Here is a 23,294-nt window from a genome sequence, read left to right on the forward strand (position 1 = left end):
AAGATTTTCAGTGGAAAATGAAGACTTCCAGAAAAGAAATCCACAAACAGTATGTAGAAAATTTGCTTCCTCCCCCCCCCCCCAAGTCTATTTAGGGCAGGGCAGGCTGGTTGACAGATTCTGAGAGTTTTAGTCCAAGAAAAGAATTTTTCCGAGATCTGATTGTTACTATTTCCATCTTCTATTCTCTCAAAACACCTTCTAATGGATTTGCAAAGGCTTTCACAGCCAGGATCTAATGGTTGTTGTGGGTTTTTCGGGCATGTGACCCACCACAAAAATACAATAAAGGTTACGGTCAGCAAAGGACAAAAGGGACCCCCTCACCACTGCAGGAGTATACCAGATACCTTGCAGTTGTGGACAGGTATATACTGTATCAGGACCACAAAATGCAGCATTCACACGAGAATCAAAGTACACGAGAGACAATGCAGATTAAAACAACCGGAAAAATCAGCAGTAGCTGAACATGCCCTTAAACAAGCTGGACATGAAATTCTATTTCAAAATACTGAAGTACTGGACAACACCAGCAGTCTATATGTTAGACTGCATAGGGATGTCACATTCCCAGGGGTTACAACAGCCAAAGTCCGATAAACCAGTCCAGGGTCAGGAATACCAAGAATGCAAAGCCAATGTCCATAAACCAACACACAGAATGCAGTCTAAGGTCAGAGTCCAGAGTCAAATACACAGCATAGTCCAGGGTCAGAATCCAGAGTCAGGAACATGGTTCAAGGAGTGTGGATACAAGCCAGGGGTTTTGACTAGTTGCTTCCACAGAAATTCTGGCTGACTAGAAGCTGTTTTATAGTAAAACAGCTCCTTGAGCTGCTGGAAACCTTTCCATCCTGTTAATACTCAGGGCTAGTTGAACGGATATTTCTGTGGACAGCCTTTGAGCGAACCTCTGACCTTTTTGTCCTAAGTCTTTCCTGAAGCCTGGCCCAAAGCTTGTCTGCTGGGGAAGGAGAATCTGGAGGTGGTTCAGGTGTTTCTGATCTCTCAGCATTCTCTTTAGCCTCAGTTAACCCTTCTGGTTCCAGGTCTTCAGCTGCACTCATGACAAGGGAAGCCATTGAAATCCATAAACATAAACAAAACTTCAACAGAATAGAAGAAGGCCTGAAACTAAACATGGCCTGGTGCCCCATTGTGATATATACAACCTGCAGACCTGGCATGCATAACTGAAACTTGGATGGGTGGGGAAGGGGGTGTTCGCTCGACTCATGCCTGTCCTCCCAGTTACGCAGTCCAGTACCAGGGTAGACTGGAGGGGCGGGGGGAGTAGCCATTGTTTATAGAAATACTTTGGAGGTTGTTAGGCGCTAAATGATGGTGAAGCCAAGTCTGGAGGCCCTCCATGTGCTGATTGGGGTCAGGAGTGGTATTGGGATCTTGCTGGGTTACTGTGTTCTCCGTGACCCAGCCATTTCCTTACCGGAGCTGGCAGACCTTGTCTCCGTGGCACTGTTGGAATCCCCGAGGCTTTTGGTCTTGGGTGATTTCAACATCCATGCAGAGGCAGAGGTTTCCAGTCTGACTCTTGAGTTCTTGGAAACCATGGCTTCCTTGGACATGTCCCAACTTGTCAATGGCCCCCCACCCATGTGGGTGACCACACCTTGGACCTGGTGTTCTCCCCTGAGCAGAGAGAGTGTGGTCTGATGTTGACTGACCTTGTGTCAGTTCCCTTGTCATGGACGGATCACCACCTAATAAAATGTAACCTCTCAGTGGCTCTCCCTCCCTGCAGGGAGAAAAGACCCATTTTAATGGTCCGCCCTTGAAGGCTACTGGATCCTATAGGATTCCAGGACTCCATGAGAGGGATTCTGGCTGATCTGACTGGCGCTCCTGTTGAGGCTTTGGTTGATGGCTGGCTTGCTGCCACCACCAGAGCTTTTGACACAATTGCTCCTAAACACCCTCTCCATTGCAGACCTTGTCCAGCGCCCTGGTTTAAACAGGAGCTGCAAACTTTGAATCAAAACAGGAGAGGGCTAGACCACAATTGGAGACAGAGCCCGACGGAATATAATCGGAAAGCTGTCAGCTTTCCTGTCATGACTAGCCATTACCTTATTAAGGTCAGGGCCGCCAGTTGAGCTCACTTTGCTGTCCAGATAAGCAAAGCTTCAGATCATCACGTGGAACTTTTCCGTATAGTCCACAATCTATCCAGAATTGGTCTAAGTGATAGGCCTCCTACTAGTATTTCATGTGACCAATTTGCATCATATCTTTTTTTTTAAGGAGGGGGCACGGAAGAGAAAAGAATACATATACAGTACAATGCAAAAGGAAGAGAGGACACTGGGTTGCATTAAACTGCATATTCTGATTTATAGATACAGAAATGATTTTTTATAATTTTGATTGAATTACAATACACCTCAAACAACTGGGGAGTGACCAGGTGACACCTACCCGGTGAGTCTGCGGCCCAGGTGCTCACTACAGATGGGCAAATTCAAGACCCCTCCCTCCCTCCTTACAGTCCATTGACTGTAAATCAGGCTTTGACAGGACAGCTTTTCAAATGGAAAGCACCTTCAAAAGGAAGATTCTTCTCTGGCAATGTTTCAAGTGGAGGACTGTCTTCCCTAATTGAAGACATGTGGCCATCCTAGATGCACAATTCACAATGATCTCCTCCAGGATACTCAACTACCATGGCAACCCTGCTCCCTGGTTTTCCATCCTTCCTGCACCTCTTAAACAGATGTTCAGCTTGCTATGGCCATTAAAAATACTCTGTCTTCATCGGACTCTCTTGAGCTGTTGCCCCCAAATGCTTTCCCCTCCACTTGGAATCCTTCTTATACTTGTGCAAACTTCCAGGTTCCCCAAGCTTCACAGTTGGGCATAGATGCTGACATTTCAGCTCTATGAGCAATGGCATTTATCGCTTGAACACTGGGGACAGACAGAATGATACGTTTCAGAACATTTCAGAGTGATGGATTCTGAATAGACCATAACAGGTTAGATTGATACACAATGAACACTGAGTTCATGGAATGCTTTGTCTAATACAAAATACTAGAAGCTAGTGTTCTACACTACCTTTGCTTTGATGCACCCTTCCCCCAAGAAACGATGGCTCTTTTGAAACTGAGTCCAGACATTTCACCATGAAATATTCCCATACCTAGCATGAGTTCTTCCAAAACACGGAGGCTTTCACTGTGAAAAGGTCAGTACTATCCTTCAGCATTATTTATTAGGGTTGTAACGTGCTTGATGATTGCAGGCCATGGTCCCAGGCAGTGCTTAAGAATGGACTTGGTTCATGCTAGCAATGGAAAACTTACTTCAAATGTTTTCACATCATTCTTTGGGCTTGAAGAGCAGCTTCCTTGAGAAGGGGGAAAGAACACAAGGCACCTACAGAGCCCTGCATAATGGCCTTGCTTGTGGGCCTTGCTGGGCATACCAAGCTCCCCTCTGCATCTAAAACAACCCTTCTCTGTGTCGCCCCTATAGACCTGCCAAGGTGCCTCTTTCTCCCAGAACTCTTTCCCTACTTCTCATACTGTCATGTTCAGTAATCATGCAACAACAATTTTTGGTGTTTTGTCACTCAGCCATTTTGATGTTTTGTTGTTGTTAGTTTAATATCAGTTTGTTTAAGATTTGTATTGTCGCTTCATTATTATTCTGTTCAGTTTCTCAAGACTTCAGCACGTTGCTTTTATGATTTTTTTAATTTTTTACTAACTGGCCAGAGGATATTATTGATGGGGAAGTATACAAAGAAGCAAAGAAAATAAACATCCTACTAAGAGGGAATCCATCCCTGAATGTATGTCTTTACATAGCAAAAGCATCACATAAGAGAAAAGTCCGTTACAGAGGTGCCTCGACTTCGAACTTAATTGGTTTCGGAACTCTGGTCATAACTTGAAATGGTTGTAAGTCGAAGCACCATTTCCCGTAGGAATGCACTGAAATGCAATTAACTCTTTCCAGCGGAAGGAAAAAAAATCACCAAACAAATAAACATACAAACAAAGAAACACTGCAAGACCCATCAGAAAAACGATCAGTCCATTCCAGCCGGGGGGGGGGGGGGAGAGAAGCAAACAAACCATGCAAGACCCATTGGGAATGCAAAAAAAGCAAAGCAGAAAGCAGGCCGCTGGGTGGGGTCATCAGGAGGTGTGGGGCACTGTGCCACCAATATGCGGATGACACACAGCTCTACATCTCCTTTTTTCCAACTGCAGGAGATGCTGTTCTGTCCCTTCAGCGTTGCCTGGAGTCCGTACTGGAATGGATGCAGGAGAACGGGCTGAGGCTGAACCCGGACAAGACGGAGGTACTAAGGGTGGGCGCCCCCACACTTGGGGATATGGGAAACTCCCTCACTTTTGGGGGGGGTGACTCTGTCCGCCAGGGATGGGGTCCGCAGCTTGGGGATCCATCTGGACCCGGCGCTCACCATGGAATCCCAGGTGGCGTCCGTGGTCCGCACCGCTTTCTTTCATCTTAGGCGGATAGCCCAGCTGCGACCCTATCTTAATGTTGGGGCTCTCACCACTTTGGTGCATGCGCTTGTAATCTCAAGATTAGACCACTGTAATGCGCTATACGTGGGGCTACCTTTGAGGCTGCTGCGGAAACTACAGGTGGTGCAGAATGCTGCGGCCAGATTACTCAGTGGAGTGAGAAGATACCAACATATCTCCCCCACTCTGGCCGCATTGCATTGGCTGCCCATCCGGTTCCGCATCGACTTCAAAGTCTTGATGCTTACTTACAAAGCCCTAAATGGTTTAGGACCTCGATACTTGATGGAACGCCTTCTCCCACCAAGATCTACCCGTGTCACTCGTGCAAGCCAGGAGGTGAGGCTGAGGAGCCTAACGCCGAGAGAGGCCCGGAAGGAAAAGACCAGAAATAGGGCCTTCTCGGCGGTGGCTCCTTGCCTCTGGAACAACTTACCTCCTGAGATTCGCGCGGCTCCCTCGCTGGGCATGTTCAAGAAACAACTAAAAACGCTGTTGTATAAGCGGGCCTTTCCAACAGAAAACTCCTGACGATTTTCTCTCTATACCTTTTTAATTTCTATCTTTCTTAAATTGTAATGTTTTAAAATTTTGTTGTTGTTGTTTGTTGTAAGCCGCCTAGAGTGGTCTAATACGACCAGATAGGCGGGATAGAAATAAAATAAATAAATAAATAAATAAATAAAAACGTGCAAGACCCTTTGGAAATGGGGGAAAAAAAACACCCAAAAAGCAAACAGACCCTGCAAGTCCGAAGCCTCCTCTCTTGCTATATAATTACTACCCTCTCTACCTATCTCCCTAACCAGCCCTATCTGACTCCTCCTTCTCCCGCCAAGCCTCATGTAGCTGCTGACTCCGCCTCTCCAGTCCTCTCATAGGTTCATGCAAATCAGCTCATGAATATGAATGGCATGGGTGACATGGGCGATCGTCACAATTACAACAAGTAATTGTAAATTGTTGTACAATAGGACTCCCATATTCACTGGAGATTGATTCCATGGCATCTATGGATACTGAAAACTGGATGGTAGCAAGGGCCAGTATTCACTGGCAAGTATTCATAGCATGGTCTCTGGCTCCATCTCATGGCCTGTTATGGTAATACATGTGAAAATAGTTTTTTTCTGGATCCTTTTCTTTTAATATTTTTGACCGTGGATAAGTGAAACCATGGATACTGATCCCATGGATACAAGGATCCTGCTGTATTACTTTTGAAACACAATTTGGTTATACTGTCATTACCCTAAAAGTAACTAGCTCTAGCTAACCATCACTTTACTAGCTATTTCTAAGCCCTGAGGGGATGGGCTGCCATCAGCCTGTGATTTTGTTGCATGCTCTATTTGCCACTTCTAACACTTCATCCTGACACACCCCTGTATGTCAGTTTTTAGACTGTGGTCAAGTTGTACCCTGTTACTTCTGCTGAAGTAACAAATTGTTCTGCAAAGCCTCCTCTCCTACATCAGCCCTTCCCTTTAAAAGGTACATTATAAAATTTGAGTGGCTCGTAGCCAACAACTGCTTTAAGCAGGCGTATAAAATTATCCTAGCTAAAGATGGCTGTTCCTGATCACACCGTGTGCTGTGACTGTCAGGGTTTGGAAAGCTACTCTTACGAAGTAACCAACTCTTACAAAGTTAAAGTGCCAAACTATGGCTGCTGCGAAGTCAAAGCGCCAAGGTTCACCCAAAGTAGTTGTCATTATCCTTATAATTGTTTAAAAGCACTTTTTCACACAGCCATTTCTCAAAATAATTGGCATAGCTACTTTTTCAAAGAATCAGAGAATAATTAAGTTGGAAGGGGGCCTATAAGGCCATCGAGTCCAATCCTCTGCTCAAGGAAGGAGTCCAAATCAAAGCAGATCTGACGGATGGTTGTCCAATTTTCTCTTGAATGCCTGCAGTGTTCCGAGTGCTCACCACCTCCTGAGGTAATTGGTTCCATTGCTGTACTGCTCTAACAGTTAAGAAGTCTTCTCCGGTAATTTTTGTCTTCCTAAAACCATCTGAACACAGCAGCAAAAAGAAGAGCAGAAGCCATTATCTTAATATATAATATTCTTCTTCTACAACTGAGTGAAGTTACAATCTGGAACTCTAAAAGTAACTAGAAACCATAGTGACATTATAAAAGGAGTTAAGTTTTTCCTCGGCAGGTTACATTACATTATGATTGCAACTTCATTATGGGAAAAAGGAATTCATTTTAACTAGCCATTTTCCAGCTCTGATTACTGCCCTTTAGCCTTCCAGCCACTTCCCTGCTAGTTTGATGCAGAGAGTTTTCTCCCTTGCTAAGCTCACCTCACCACCTTAGTTCCCTCAGTTATCCTTTCCACGTGGTTCCATTTTGCACCTTCTATTATCTGCTAATAGAAAACCAACATCTTTAAAGAAGATTTATAGATCTTCTTCCTATTTGAATCACACAGTGAAACCATCAGTATATGTACTGTATATTATATGCTCACAACTATTTGTGGGGTTTGCGTTAATTTTCTAGATTTGAACACCACTGACTGTTTTTTAAAATAGCCTGTTACAAATGTTTGCAGTTTTCGCTGCATTTGCAGCACAGTTGGATTCAGATGTTGCCTTCTGCAAAAAGGAAGGCTAATTCTTTCCTGGGAGCGCATTTGATCCAGGGAAAGGATCCAAATTAGAGAAGCTGGACAGGCAGGGGGGAGGCAACCTTTAGCAGTTCCTCCTCTCGCCTCAGCTGTGGGCACACTCTGAAAATCTGGCCTCCAGGATTCCCCCTCCCCCCACCTGTTGCTAGTGGAGCACCCTTGAATGGAACTCAACTGAGGACATGCTACAACTGGCAGGATTAGAATCTGGATCCACGGTATACTTTCTAGTTTGTTTCTGAGTACCTTTCAGAGTGTAATCCAAAGAGTCTTAAAACAAATTACAGTACAGTGGTGCCTCGCTTAACGAGCGCACCGTACAACGACGAAATCACATAGCGATCCCTTTTTTGGGATCGCTAATGTGATCGCTCAGCATTTTTTTAATAGGGCAAAATTCGCTTTGCGAAGACCGGTAAGCGTTTCGCTTACCGATCTTCGCAAAATGAAGCCCGACGATCAGCTGTTAGGCGGACAAAATGGCCGCCGGAAGCCCGGAAATGGCCCAAAATGGCCGCGCGCAGCTTTTCGCGCCCTCGTTAAGCGAGGGGAGGGCGCGAAAATGGCTGCCGGCCATTAAGAAGCATCGCTGAACGGTGAGTATTCGGCCCATTTGGAACGCATTAAACCATGTTTAATGCGTTCCAATGGAATTCCCTGCCCCGTTCAACGATGCTTCAGCATAGCGAAGGTTAATCCGGAACAGATTAACCTCGCTATGCGAGGCACCACTGTATCTGGAAACCAAACAATATGTCAGAAAGAACCTGCCTTTAGTATTGAAATCGTGTTAGTAACCAAGACCAGTGGTTCAGGCAGACCTTTGTGTCTGAGAAATCAGATCTGTGAAGAAAGCCATGCGTATTTCTATAGTATACAGAAATTCAGCCATGAAAATTATGCAAGTGTAAATTCTTCAACTGAAATCCATTCTTGTATTTTATTTTATTTATTTATTTGTTCGATTTATATCCCACCCATCTGGTATGTTCTACCACTCTTGCAGCTGAGGAAAACGAATGTTGCAATTGTTTAAAACAGTGGTTCTTAACCTTTGTTACTCGGATGTTTTTGAACTGCAATTCCCAGAAACCCCAGCCAGCACAGTCGGTGGTGAAGGCTTCTGGGAGTTGCAGTCCAAAACTCCTGAGTAACCCAAGGTTAAGAACCAGTGGTTTAAAACATGTCAGAAAAATATATTTCAATTGTATGCTTACAAGTATAAAAATTACAGGCAATAACTTAAACCATGATGCTGTCTAAAAATACAGGAGCTTACAGCCTTTAAAAGGCACAGAGAGAGTACAAAAAGAGCAGTACAAAAAGAGAGTACACCTCCAAGATAAAGATTACATTGGTGAAAATGTTATAGCTTTAAACATTATAGCTTTGAGCAACGGATTATAACCTTTAACATCATAGACACACAGCAACACTTATCCAGCCACTGCAGGAAATCTATATCAGATGCCTCTTGATCTTACTGGTGTGCGTCATATGCTCCCAGTAATGAAGTCCACGGCTGCCTTGTCTCCTGCTTGCTGTCTTACTGTTTCATTGTGTAAATTTATATTTTTCTCATTGTTTTGATTCGTTTAGGTAGATATCCATTTGTTCAGCTGACAGCTATGAGGTGGTTAAAATTGAAAATCTAATGGAACAGGTCAGTACTGCAGAAAATGTTGATAATGTTGTTTTGCTTTTGAAGCAGAGGGGGGATAGAGCATTTTTCTATGGGCAAAAAGGAAGGCTCTGGTAAGAAATCATATGCTTTTTCTATGGTTCTGCCAAGGCTGCATCGCAAAAGAGCCAGCCTGTGTAGCCTTGGCAAGCTGCACAAGCTCAGAGGGCCCTCAGAAGAAGGGGATTGTTACTGTAAACCACTTTGGACTGCTGTCTACCTAGAAAATCATGAAAAAGGTTACCATAAGTCATAATTGACTTGATGACACATGATTATGGTGATTTACATTGATGCACAAAGCCAGTGTGGTCTAGAGAGAAAGCTGTGGTAGGAATCAGGAGATCTGGATTCAAATCCTGGCCTGACCATTGAAACTCACTGGATATGATGATAACCACTCTAATGTGGAACATCTAATGTGCTTTGAAAACCTGATTAGGGCTGCCATTAATTGGAAATGACTTGACGGCATATTTGTAAGTAACAGTCCTGTGAACGCTCTAATCTGTGAAGAGGAAAGCTTTTAAAAGTTACTTGGTTGGACTACAATGGCAGAATCTCCTGCCCAACATGGCCAGGCTAAAGGGGAAGTTTCTGGCAGTTATAGTCCAAACAGATACCTTTTCCAAGCACCAAATAGATTCTGAAAATGTTTTAGGGCACTAAAAGGCTTTTCCTGCAGCCACACAGCCGCCTCCCACATCAGCAGGGGCATGAGAAATATAATCCAAACCGACACAACATGCTGGAAATTCTAGCTCTTTTATATACTGTACCAGAAAACAGCAGTACCAAAACTTGTGCTACAAAATTACCAGACACAGTTGTAATAAAACATACTGCATTAAGGGGAAACTAATGGCACCAAAATACAGTCCTCAGCAGCAAACTGATCACAACAAAAAGAACACAGTTAAAATAGTCCAAAGGATTACAGAAAAGGTAAGATTCCTAAAAGGAGCGTAGAATAGGAATGCATAAACTCCATCTGCAAACTCTTTAAACACTATAGTATTTTAAAAGAACAAAGTAGAGAGAGGCATGAACCAAAAAATGAATCAAGGGGTTCATTAAAAATCAGCAGTTCATTGATTCGTGTTGAACAAACCAAACCAATGAACTTTTAAAAGTGATTTAATGAACTTCCTGGTTCATTTGCCCCCAACCTCCCTCCAGCCTGCCTCCCACCCCTTCCCACTGTCCCCGTCACCTCCCTACCTTGTGCCTCTTCCTCCTCTACTTCCACCACGACCGCCAGCTTCAGTGACAACAGCCCGGCTTCCCATCTGGGAGCTGGGACTGCCGTCTCTGTGCATACGCCTGTCTATCAGCTGACAAGTGTGCATACGCAGAGACAGTGGCCTGGCTTCCTTGACCTGGGCCTGCAATCTCTGTACATGCGCTGGGGTCCCAGTTGATCAGGGAGATTAGCTGGGACCAACATTACCTGTAATCTGTGCAGCACTGGATCACCTATTTGCGGCCCGAAGGACGATGGAGGAGGAGGAAGAGCAGGCAGCATCAGGTAGGGAGGCAGCAGGGGCAGGAGCAAGGGGGCGGGGGCAAGCTTTGAGACTGCAAATGGGTGGCCCAGCACCATGCAGCACTAGATTACCCATTTGTAGCCAGAACGACAATGGAGGAGGAGGTGGCTGCAGGACTAGGTGGGGTGGCAATGGGGGGCAATGGGAAGGGGGCAGGCAGGGGAGCAAAGTGGATGTGGGGGTTAGTTTCCCCTCCACCAGGCACAAACATTTTTTAAAAAAACAAACTGTTTCGTGGTTCATTATTTTAAAAGTTTGGAAAGTTTGTGGCTTGTGGGTAGACATGAACTGCAAAATACCACTTTTCTGGTTTGTGCCCATCTTAGAACAAAGTAAAAAGAGTTAATCTCTAATCACATTCTGCTTGCAACATAAAAAAGCAGCATCTGTGCCATAGCTTGATTTGTCCTGAACTGTTGTTCTTCAGGCACAGGATCTCTGTTTGAGTGTGTGGTACTTGCTATGGGAAATAACTGTACAAGCAGCTGTCCCTAATATCCCAAATATAGATGCCGGGTTATTCTGTCATTTCTTCTGTCTGACTTTGCTGCAGGGAGGGGGGGTCAGGTGGGGGGGGCTGAGCCCTCACTTCCAGTTATCAGCAAAATGGGACCAGAAATGGTGTATTGCTGTCTGGATGTTTGGAGGACTGTACTTTACCTATCACACCTTTATAACCATATTTGAATTCACTTCACAGGGGCTTCCATATTCCTCCTTTTCCTAAATATATTAATTTTAATGTATCACTTTTAACCAGTTTTGTTCAGTTGCATGTATGATCGTGGTAATATGGGTTAACAATAAAGGATAGAATGTTGTGAATTCTCCCAACCATTGTAGCCTGTGGCCCAAGTGGAAAATCAGAAAGACAGCTGCAATTGCATGGAAGCCTTATCTATTTTATTCCACATTTGACTAAGACATAGAAGCTTGCCACATAAAAAACAGGTACAGATGGTAGGACAAAAAGAGAGAAAGCAAGATGAAAAGCTCTCGCCACGTGTTTTCAAATTCCCTTTATTTCGACAAAGCCCAACCTACTCAGCACATCAGGAATCTCATCCAATCAGAGAACAGGCAGCCCCCTACATTGCAAATGTGAACTCCATCTGCAGTTTAGCACCTGTGTGAATCAGATAAGGGGTGGGTGGGTGTGCGCCCACGCAGGAGCCTCCAATAACAGAAACATGCCAGAAAGTCACATAACCAGACATGTGTCTCCAACAAGCTAAGAAAGCTTGACAATGCCATGGGCCTGTCCTAACTGTATCGATGAACTTCTTAGGTGTTTCCTGTGCTAGTTCTTATCTACAAAGGGCAGATACTCTGGACAAAATGCCTCAAAAGGGGTCCCTCACTTAGCTTGCTTTCTACCCTTGCTGAGAATGCAAAATTATATAGAGTACAGAAGGATTTTTTTTTGCCATTACATAGAGCAGTAAAGATTTATTGCTTATTTAGATCACTAAATAATAATAAATAATTATATGTGCCATAATAAATAATTATATGTGCCATCAAGTTGCTTCTGAGATATAGTGGCTTTTGTAGATATAAAGTCCTCAGAACAGGTTTGCTGGTCCCTCCTTCTGGCAGAGCCCTGGGACCATGTAACACCGTGGTGACATGAATGCCCAGAGCCAGGCGTTCCAACCCACTGAGCTACACTAGCAGTGCTTGTCCATTAAATAAGCAGATGTGAAGAGACAACTGCAGGTAAGTAACATTTGTGTTGATGTGCCTGCCAGTCTTTAGCTCCCCCCACACCTTAAAAATAGCTTTTGGGTTCTTGCTGACTTAAATTATTCCATCAACAATGCTGAACTACAGCACTGATTCCCTTCTCAGCTGATGTCAGGAAAACATGGGGTTGAATTAATATGGAACAGGCACAGAGGAATGTGAAAAGAAATAGCTCAGAATAATAGAACCAGGGACTCTCTCTCTCTCTCTCTCTCTCTGTATGTGTGTGTGTGTGTGTGTGTGTGTGTGTATGCATGCACCCGTGGGCACAGGTGCAGTCCTCTTCTGTTCACTAAGGGAGCATGGTGATAATTTACTAACACTAAATTTCATTGTAAAAAGTTTAATTAATATATTATTGATTAAAATATGATCTATTGTATGATAGTCAAAGAGGCACTTTTTGATAAAACTTGGGAGTAAGAAGAACAAGCTAAACTCACCCTATCAGAAATTTCCATACTTCTGCATGAATTCTGCATCCATGAAATCCAAAACAAAAATATAATAAATAATTAGGATGTAATTTATTTGATTGTGATCGTTTCAGATATCCAGAAGCAACAACTACAAAAGATTTATGTCGAATCATTACATCTTATAATAGCAGATCTATATGTCTACGTTCACTAGAATGGATCTCCAGGGGCATTACATGTTATTCTGCTGCAGTAGAACAAACAACATGCTATCTGACATATTGACTATGATCCAGTAGTCAGTCACACTTGGGTAGGCCCATTGAATGAGTGGGAATTTGGTGAGTCAACCTCTGCATAAGTTCCACTTATTCAATGGGGCTACTCTAGTTGCAACTGACTGTAAGATTCCAGTCCTTAAAGATAGATGCTATTTCTGATAAATTTCCATGGATTGCAGCATGATTGTTCCAAATAAGACTTGGGTTAAGAATCTATCAGATGTGATATTTTGTTTGATGGCTTCATATGGGTTGTCCAGCTCTTCCCCTACATTTGCTTCCTTTTTGAATGAGTGAAGGTGAAAAACAGTAAGAAGAGTATCTGGGATGCCATTAATCAGGTTACACTTCTTGATCACAGTGTAGGTGGCTTCTTTTTCTTTTTTTAAAGATGTCACAGCATGTGCTACTCATAACTCTGGGGCAGCCAAGTTGCCTTTTTTATCATCATCACCATGTCCCTAAACTCAGCCGATTGCACATTACTAGCACATTGTGTTCTCCTCAATACAGTAATAACTCTGTGTCATCAAGCCAATTCCTTCGTAATGCAACTCGCCCAGGGTTCTCTAAGTACTGTATAACCTATTCAGAAAGATAGTCCTCTGGGACTATCAAAATGCATTTTCAAACATTTAAATGATTATGTATTTAAAAGTAATACATTTACGAGAATACATTTAAAAGTAACATTTTAAAGTAACTAGATTGTGTGTTCCACTAATATGTAGTTTTGCGACTATTCATTCGCCAGAATCCTATTCTAGGCGTACAGCGATGTGAAATGCAATGGTATAAATTGAAGCAATGAATTGCCACTAATTAATATGTTGTCACTTGCATACATAGCCATGTGCTATTTGGAAAACCAGGAATGCAAGTGGCAACTTGCAAATTACCACTGCAAGTTGCACTGTTACTCTTACTCTGGAGTATATTCACAAGAGAGTTCTGGCCATTAGGTTATTTTTGAAATGTTATTGTAAGGGAAAAACAATATAGGATGAAAATAGCAGGATAGGAAGGAAACATGTTAAAAAATGAGAAACGCATGTAGGCTTGAATCAGAATTAAACTTTGATTGAGGGCTATATGCCTCATATTTTTTTCTTGGTTTTTTTCTATTTTACCACTCTCTCTCATGTTTGCTATTATCTACAGTTTTCAGTATCTGCAGGGGTGCTTTCAACCAATCCCCGGTGAATATAGGGATCCTACTGTACTGAAATAGAACTGCTGCATGATATTGGGCAACAGTTGACCACAACATCAATGTTCCACCATGCTCTTGGAACATCAAAAACTGCAAAGGGTGTCAACAAGTTTGTATCAAAGCTATAAAAATGCTTAACATTTTTTGATTAAATTGCACATGGCACCAGAGACACTGGCCCCCGTAGCTATATATGCCCTAATTGCAGTCAGTACCTATCACTTTAAATAAAGATATTTGCATAAATATAGTCTCTTTTGTCTTAAGAGTTCATTTTTAAATTCACATTATTTTCTTACACCCTACTTGCCCCCACAAGTAACTAGTTGCAGATAAAAATGTAATCCATAGTTAGTTACTTCCAAGCTCTAGTTTAATTATTTGGGGAGTTCCAGCCATTCTGCCAAGATACTCTCACTTCAGACTAGATGTGTGAATAAGGAGGCACTTGCCTTCCATTTGCCCAGAGCTCATAAGACACAGAACCTAACAAAGAAAATAGTGAAATAATCTAAGAGCACACACGCTTGAAAAGTGTTCATTAGCTACAACTAGTGCAGAATGCCACAGCCAGATTGCTGTGTGGCATATGATTAGGTACCATACATCACTGAACCACCCGCACTCACCTCTACTTTGCTTCTAAACTCAATCCAAGATGCTAGTTTTGAATTACAGAGCACTACACACAAAAAAAGACATATAATCCCTTTTTAAAAAAAAAAAACCCACTCTTTTCCTTCTGGTGGAAGGATAGAAAAGAGGGGTTCTGCCAGGCTTCCCGTGGGAGGGAGTTCCACAGCTTTGGAGCAGCAGCAGAGAAGATCCTCTCTCATATTCTCACCAAATATCCCTGTGAGGGTGGCAAGACAGAGGGAAAGACCTCCCTGACAATCTTAACACCCAGGCAGTCTTGTATAGAGAGATGTCCTCTTTCAGACACTTTGAAACCAAGTCATTAAGGGCTTTTCAGGACAAAACCAGCACTTGGGCCAAGAAATGGACCAGCAGCCAGTGGCACACTTGTAATGGGGTTATGTGCTCTCTATAACCAGCCCTGGAGGTCAGAAGTCTAGGTTATGAATCACAAATGCAAACACCCTCAAAAACAAAACCAGACAACCAACAAATCAAAACAAAAAAGCATTTAGAGGCTGCTCCTGCCTGATTATCTACTCTAGGCCTATATGACACACATTATCACCAATTGTCTTTTGTAGGGGGAAAAGGAATTTCATGGTGTTTCATACAATACTTAGGCTGCATGTTTATTTGGGCTGCCTGCAGATAATATGAAGTTTCAGACATTCTAGGTTGTACTGTTCAGTAAGATCAGAATATAGGGGTTCATAATGAAGATCTTTTAGATTACTTTATGATTTTATAAATACTATTTTATGTGGCCATTTTATATGGAAAAGTGCCATAAAATTTCTATATAACAAACGGGTGCATTATTAATGCCTATGAATCCAACTACACTTGCAACAGGAAAAGCTTGGTATATACTGGAAATGTTTTATTTTACTTTTTCATTGATGAAACGTTATTACAATTCTTCCCTTACACTCTTTGCTATGAGTAATTGAATGTGTCTCAGAAATTCTTTCTGTTATCCCTCCACTTCAGTTGCAGGGAACAGAACAAAGCATTGGTAAGCAGGTATCTTCTTATTCTGACTGGTTTTACAATATCAGTATCATGGGTGCCTTAACGTTGTGCAGAACATATCATTTATTTCACACAAACAGTGAGATTTCTGAAAAAGTCCAATTAGGGATGAGTACATAGGGTTAAGTAAGTGGTTACCTAGCAATAGAAATCAAAATAGAAAAAGGAGAAAGCAAGGATGTAATGTTGTGACAAGCCCAGGACCAGATAACCTGGCCCCGGCTGTTCCTGTAACTTCCAGGTTCATACTGGGCTAGGAAGCTACTGTCCAACCTTAACTACTCACTGCTTTTTTCCTAAATGATAAATGGAAATGAACAACTTAATGGAAATGACCTTCAAAAATGAAACACAAACTATATACACCCAGAAATGGTTCATAAGACTTCTGACTTCAGACTATATCTTCTTCTTTACATGAAATTGCTGCATTCCTAGATGTCAATAAAGATGTGGAGGCACCACTTATTCTCCATTATATTAGTATATAAAAATAAAACATTGTGTTGATAAAGAGATGAGGCAAATGTGGTTCCTCTACAATATGAATATACGTATTCCTTTTGTCAAGGATGTCGTTTTAAAAAAAAACATGATGCAAGGTTATCTTTGATTTTAGTGAACTTAGGACATGACTATATTATTGAAAAATTGAGAGCTGGTTTGGGTTTTTTTTTTAAGCAATTGATATAGTCAGATGACTTTGTGGTGTTGTGTGCATACTCATCAAAGTTGTCTTTCTCCGACTGCCAGGAACTCCGCAGAGGCTAGAGAGAAGACACAGTCCTGTGTTCCAGTGAGGGTGAGTTTCTAGGAAGTGGCATTAATCCAGGGAGAGCAGAGCAGAACAAGTTCTCAGCCAGATGTGAAGCCACTCTTGCATTGTGGCAAAGGAGGCAGCTTTGGGGCTCCCTTTGACAGTGTTCTGGAGGAGGTCAGGCTAGAATTGTGAGTTTTAGCAGTTGTGGGGGGTGACAGCATAGCATCAGCAGCCTGTCCCCAGTCTCCTCACATTTTTAAATGTTTAATTTTTCAAATATAAGTTTTGAGCTGGCATGGCACTACCTTGATGCAGTGCTAAAATAGAAACAGACGAGGGGGGGCAGGGAAGAGTTCAGGCTGCAGGGTATCCTGCTATCCAGAACCTGTTGTATTTGGCACCTACAGTATTTTGGCAAATACCACAGACCCACACAGACACCATTTACTCTGACACAGGTGATCAAACAAAAATTATTTTAAAAAAAAAGCTTGAACAAAACTGATTTAGAATCAACAACGCCTTAGAAAATATGCTGTAACTCATATAGTTGGAGATTTTTCATTTTCATACATACCACACCTGTGTGTGGTTGAGCCCTTAGAGTTATTCTGAATACCTCATGAAAAATCTCACTCATTTGATTCCCTCATACACTGTTTCTATCACTTCTCTTTCTTACAAATCTTGGAAGTGGAGATAACAAACTTTGTTTCAATGAAGACACTTGCTCCAGCAAACTCTTTATATCATGATAGCATTGTATCAATCAACATCCTTGACAAAAACCTGATGTAGCCTTGCAAAATAAATGTGCCCTCTTTAGATGGGGAAATGTTTGACATCACAACAGAAGAACAGCAGCACCAATGTATTCATAAAACATTTTTTCTTATTCCAGATGTTCTGAATCACAACTCCTATACTCCCTTTCTACAGATCACACTGGGTGGGGCATGGAAAGTTGCTCAAAATGTCTAGAAAGCCAGTTACCCTACCCATCCTTTAGGTTTTTGGTTCCCAACCTTGAGTAGCCCAAATGTGCTTGGACTGTAATTCCCAGGCTTCACCACAAGCTGTGCTGCCCAGGATTTCTAGGAGTTGCAATTCAAGAACACCAGATTACCCAAGGTTGAGATCCATCACTTTAGGTGGACTGGATGCCAGAGAGTGGCAGAAACAAGAATAGAGGTCTTCCACGGTGTGAGTTTAACGTTATCAAAATGTGTGGCTTAGTAACTAAAAAGTCTCTGGGGATTTTCTATCAGGCATATGCTAGGAGAGCTCTCTAGGCTAATAACAGGGAAATCCCCAGAGAATGTTGTATAAATGCTTTGTGTGAGTAGACAGCCACATTGACAGAAGTAGTCTTCAGAACAGAAAAAATCTTAAATGAATACTTTCTATTTACCTTTCAAGATTCCTTTCCTACTAAGATGGAGTTTACTGTACACTCTTGAGGAACACAGTGATTCTGTGAAATAGATGGTCAAGCTAAAGTTCTCAAAGGCCCAAGGCAAAGCAGCCAAGAAGGCTTGAAACCTTTACATTTCAGACTACATTTGTAATGAAAACATTGTTCTTAGCAAATCTGCCATGCATAGAATGAATTTACAGAAATTGGCATATATGCTTTCAAGCAATGATCCATATGAATCTCTAATGAAACACTGGATGAAATGCCCCCTCTGTGCCTGAAGTTGTATGCTGTGTGTAGAGCCAAATTCTCTTTTCGCATAAGAGAACAGCAGCTAAGGTGAATGGTAGAAAATTCCACATCTAGATTATTTCAGCGTGCAGCTCAAGCCTGTCCATGTTTACTTAAGTCAGCTCCACTGTGTTCAGTAAGGTTCTGATGCACATAAATGTGCACTCTATGTAAGTCTTGTTGAGTGGTATGCAGAACAGGTGGCTTAATCTTACAAACATCAACATACAAATACTGAGGACCATTTTACAAAGCGCAGGCCAAATTAAGTGAGCAAGATGCTTGGAACAAAACCAAAGCAAGATATGTGTGGCTGAGCACGAATTACCATTTAAAAGCAAATTTGGTTTTGAGATGTATTAAACCTGGCATGAGTACACTCCAGCACACATATTCTAGATACAATCTGAAACCCAACTGCAATTAAACACATACATCAAAACATGTTGCTGGGAACTACTCTCCCCCCCCCCGTGTGTGTGTGTGTGTGTGTGTGTGTGTGTGTGTGTGTGTGTGTGTGTGTGTGTGTGTGAGAGAGAGAGAGAGAGAGAGAGAGAGAACAAATTAATGGGAGAATGGATACTGCAATTACATGGATAGAACCCATTCTATGGGTCTTTCAACATTTTTGAGAAGGAAGTCAACTGGCAAAGAACAATTCACAGCTGGTCCTGCTGTTTTGGTTGAAGTATCCACACGGTTATTTGAGCTGCACAGGGGCATGGAGAAATATCTCTTACACAGCTGTGTGAAAGCAAAAGAAGCCTCATCCCTTGGAAAAATCAAAATTACTTGACAGAAAGCAAACTGAAAATAGTTAATAGTACATAACATACAGAACACAAAATAGAAGCTTGAGTCAAGTAAGGCAGGAGGTAATGCATGGATCCTGAGATAACTGCCTGTGCTCTGGCTGAAGTGAAACTAATACCAGCCTCCAGCATTCTGAAATGCTGAACATCTCAGTTACAGCTGTCACATTTTCCCTTGGGCTGGAATACTCCATGTGCCATACACCTGGCAGTTTAATTTGCTTGCCACTATTTCTATTAATGTGAGGTAGGATGCAAACATAGAGATACAGAATCCCAGAAACACCATCAATCAACAGAAGGCCAAGTCTGAGATAACCTGACCCTCCTTCAATCCATGTACACACATAGCATGGTGAAAAATTACTCCTCCACATGTTAAGTAACTGCACAGCTTGATGACAGGCCACATGCCAAGGCTCTTAACAGACACTGCACAAGGCAGAGCTTACAGTAGAAAATGGAGTAAGAGACTACTGCAAAGTAAAATGCATATGTGGGGGCAGCAGGTAAATCCTCACCCATTCCTGTGTCCGTAGAGTCCAGATGGTCTTGCAAGTCAAGAGAGTTTATTGCAGCTTTGGATTGTGAGTTCTCTACACTTCCAGGAGTCACCCAGAGGGAGAAATTGTTGGCACTTGCTCCTGAGGAGACTCAGTCTTATCTGAGCCCTACTGAGGCCCACCAATCTTTAGCCTTTAGGGGAGGCTTTCAAGGAGGATCAAACGTGGCTGCTCAGGGCAAGGAGGGCTTTCTAGTCTCAGTCTGGATTTCAGCCTATGCCTCCCTGGTGGTGGCTGCTGCTCTAGGTGTGGCTGCTGATGGAGACAACACTGATGCTCCTGTTGCTCCAACGTCACCCACTGGGTGGGTGTGGGGCATGACTGGCTCATGGGAGTCATGGATGCCAGTAACTGTCTCTGAGTGTAAGGATGGAATAAGGAAAGTGGTCAAACATCCTATGCCCCTGCTTCATCCATGGAGAAGCTGGATCCACATGAGCACCTCTGTGCAGGGGTCCTCCAGGTGGGAATAGCCACAAACCTCCTGTTTCCAGGCGCTCTTCTCTTTTCAGGCATCTTTCCAAGTACCTTTCTCTTCAGTTCCTCAGGTGTCTGACTCCTGCCATCTTGATAGAGTCGGGAATTTCTAATCTCCCTGCTCCATCCTCTCTTAGCTTCCTCCAAGGCCTCCAGCTGGTAGACTGAACCTGCCCCTTCCTCCTTCTCCACATGCCTTTCATACATCATGGGTTCCTCCTCCACCTTTCTCAGACCCAGCAGTAGTCTGGCCCGAGGACTCTAATCAGGAGCCTGGGGTGGTGGCTGACAGCCCGCCAGATGTGCTGGTGGCAACCTCCTAAGCATGGCAGAGAGAAGTAGAGTAGTCTCTTAGCCACAGTAACTTATTTCAAGAGCCTGTATATAACTGCAGGCCACAACTGAGATTAAAAAGGCAATTATTTCACTGGTAGTGCCTGTGGGCATTTTATGACAAAACAGAGGTGTTTGTATATAAAAAAAGAAGCCCAGTGATCAGGAACTGAGTCCTTGAGGGACTGTGCTCTGGCCTCAGGATGTTATCTCCACACTGCTAGGGATACAATATTAGGCTGAATGTGCCTGAATTCCTGACTCAGTGCAACATTGCTTTATGTACTGTACTGCAGAACTGAACAATGTATAGGTCTCCTTATATCGCTAAGCCTGTGACTCATCATCTCTCACTATACTGGCTAAGGTAGGGCTGATGGGAGTTACAACCCACCAACAGATAGAGGACTGCAAGTTGCCCATCCCAGTACTATGGGATCAAAAGGTGATTCATAAAACAATTGTAAACATTTCTACAAAAGAGGAATTGGGCCTTTTCAACGGTGGCCCCCTATCTTTGGAATATGCCTCCAATTGAGATATGACAGGCTCTTTCTTTCTGGACATTCAGGAAATGAGTGAAAACAGAATTATACCCAGCTGACTTCAATAACCTATCCCCTGGATGCTGTTAATATCTGGTGGGGAAATAGGAGAGGGCCTTTTTTGGGGCTATTCTCGGATTTGGAACTCCCTCCCACAAGAGGCCAGGCTGGCCACATCTTTGATGTCCTTCTGCAAGCAAAGATCTTTCTCTTCAGGAAACCTTCCCTTTAGTGACTGGCTGCCTGAAGGGTTTTTTTTAATGGATTGTTGTGCCTTACTGCCTTGAATCTGTTTTTAGTGTTGGGTTTGTTTGATTTTTTAAAAGTATTTGTATACTAACTCTTTTCAGTTTAAATATTGCGTTTTAGTGATGTAAGCTGACTTGGTTCCCTTTTAAAGAAAAAGGAGGGGTAAAAATGTTTTAAATTTAAAAAATTAGGTTTTTTTTCTTGTTCTTTCTCTTTCCTTTCGCATGAATTTTTGATCTATATTGATGAATTGCCAAATTGGCTGTATTGTTTTGTGGGGTTCTGGGTTTTTATTTGATATGCACCCAGAGGGGTGACTGATCAATTCAGCAATCAATCAACATAGTAATTTCAATGATATTTTTAAACAAAGAGTCATGCTCCTGCCACACAGCACAACTTGAGCTAGATTTAGAAGCAGAGAACCTGGGTGATTTTCTGAGTGTCAACTTTAGGAAGTACCAGTCATGGGCTGTCCACTCACATATCAAACTATCCATCTGGCAGCTGAAAGAAACAACTGGTTGTTTCATTTTCACTTGTAAAACTAATAACACTGGCCTGTGTACCCAGCGTTGTGTTGACATTCTGAGTTTTTAAAACTAGGAGTAAAATTTACTATTTTGAATATGTGAATTATTGATATTTTTTTATATTTTTTATTTTTTATTTATATCCCGCCTATCTGGTCAGTTATGACCACTCTAGGCGGCTTACAACATAAATAAAGTACACATAAAATACACAGATATAAAATTATTACATAGTGAACAATAAACAAAATCCAACAAGACGGAAAACAAGCAGTAGAAAAGGAGAGGGAAGGAAATCATCAGGAATTAACTGGGGGGAAGGCCTGCCGAAACATCCATGTTTTTAGTTGATTTTTAAAGACACCCAGCGAGGGAGCCGCATGAATCTCCAGAGGAAGGTTGTTCCAGAGGCGAGGAGCCACCGCCGAGAAGGCCCGGTTTCTTGTTTTTTTTCCTTCCAGGCCTCCCTCAGTGTCAGGCTCCTTAGCCTCACCTCCTGACTCGATTGAGTGATATGGGTAGTTCTTGGTGGGAGTAGGCGTTCCGCCAGGTATCGAGGCCCTAAACCGTTTAGGGCTTTGTACGTAAGCATCAACACTTTGAAGTCGATGCGGAACTGAATGGGCAGCGAATGCAATGCGGCCAGAGTGGGTGAGATGTTGGTATTTTTTCACTCCACTAAGTAGTCTGGCCACTGCATTCTGTACCACCTGGAGTTTCCACAACAGCCTCAAAGGCAGCCCCATGTAGAGCGCATTACAGTGGTCTAATCTTGAGATTACGAGCGCATGCACCAAGGTAGTGAGCGCCCCAACATCGAGATAGGACCGCAGCTGGGCTATCCGCCGAAGGTGAAAAAAGGCGGTATGGACCACCAATGCCACCTGGGTCTCTATAGTGAGCGCTGGGTCCAGATGGATCCCCAAGCTGCAGACCCCATCCTTGGCAGCAAGAGTCACCCCCCCCCAAAGAGAGGGAGTTTCCCAGGCCCCCAACTGTGGGGGGTTATGTGTGAAAGGTTTATGTGTGAAAATTTATTGCCTTGTATGAAATAATGAATGCAATATTATGTGTTACAATTCTGAGGTGTAACACAAAAATAAAGCATCCAAAATCTGAACAAATGAAGCAAAGATGCTTTTTGCTGGAGTCATCATTTGACATGTCCTAATAAGTTGAGAATGTGGACTGATTTTCTTCTCTGTAATCAACACTTCAGTGTGAAGACTGGCACCTTACTTAGCTGAAGAAGCTCTACTGTCTTCAGTTGAAAGGGGCAGATTGTTACACAAATGTGTGTAGTATATTGATTATCACTGAGAACCACAGATCAAGTTCTTTATTTACAAGACTTGTGTTTAGCTGCAATATCAGTTAAAACAACAATCCTCCTGGAGGAGGGAGGGAAGAGTGCAAAATCACAAATGAATGAATCCAAGCTTTCAGCCAAAAGATTACTCCTATTGTTGTTGGCGCTGCAGATCTTGGGTAGACTTTGAATCTTCCCATGGACGAGGCCCTCTGATGTTCTTCCAATCTTCAAAGGCACTGTCTTTTATTTTCTGTAAAGGAGGACAGAAAAGCAATT

General features: G+C 42.7%; 1 protein-coding gene across 3 annotated transcripts in view; it reads right to left on the reverse strand.

The window, feature by feature from the left end:
• Positions 1–23,030: 23,030 nt before the first annotated feature.
• COX16 (cytochrome c oxidase assembly factor COX16) overlaps positions 23,031–23,294 on the reverse strand; it is an 84,977-nt gene continuing 84,713 nt past the window's right edge. For all 3 annotated transcript variants that reach the window (XM_078390762.1, XM_078390771.1, XM_020788463.3), the window contains one exon: positions 23,031–23,268. Coding sequence is in view for 1 of the 3 variants with exons in the window: in XM_020788463.3 (XP_020644122.1) it covers positions 23,167–23,268 (102 nt within the window). In the remaining 2 variants the exon portion in view is untranslated. The remainder of the gene's footprint in view (positions 23,269–23,294) is intronic.

This window comes from Pogona vitticeps, chromosome 1 (assembly GCF_051106095.1).
Source record: "Pogona vitticeps strain Pit_001003342236 chromosome 1, PviZW2.1, whole genome shotgun sequence".
NCBI classification, from domain to species: domain Eukaryota; kingdom Metazoa; phylum Chordata; class Lepidosauria; order Squamata; family Agamidae; genus Pogona; species Pogona vitticeps.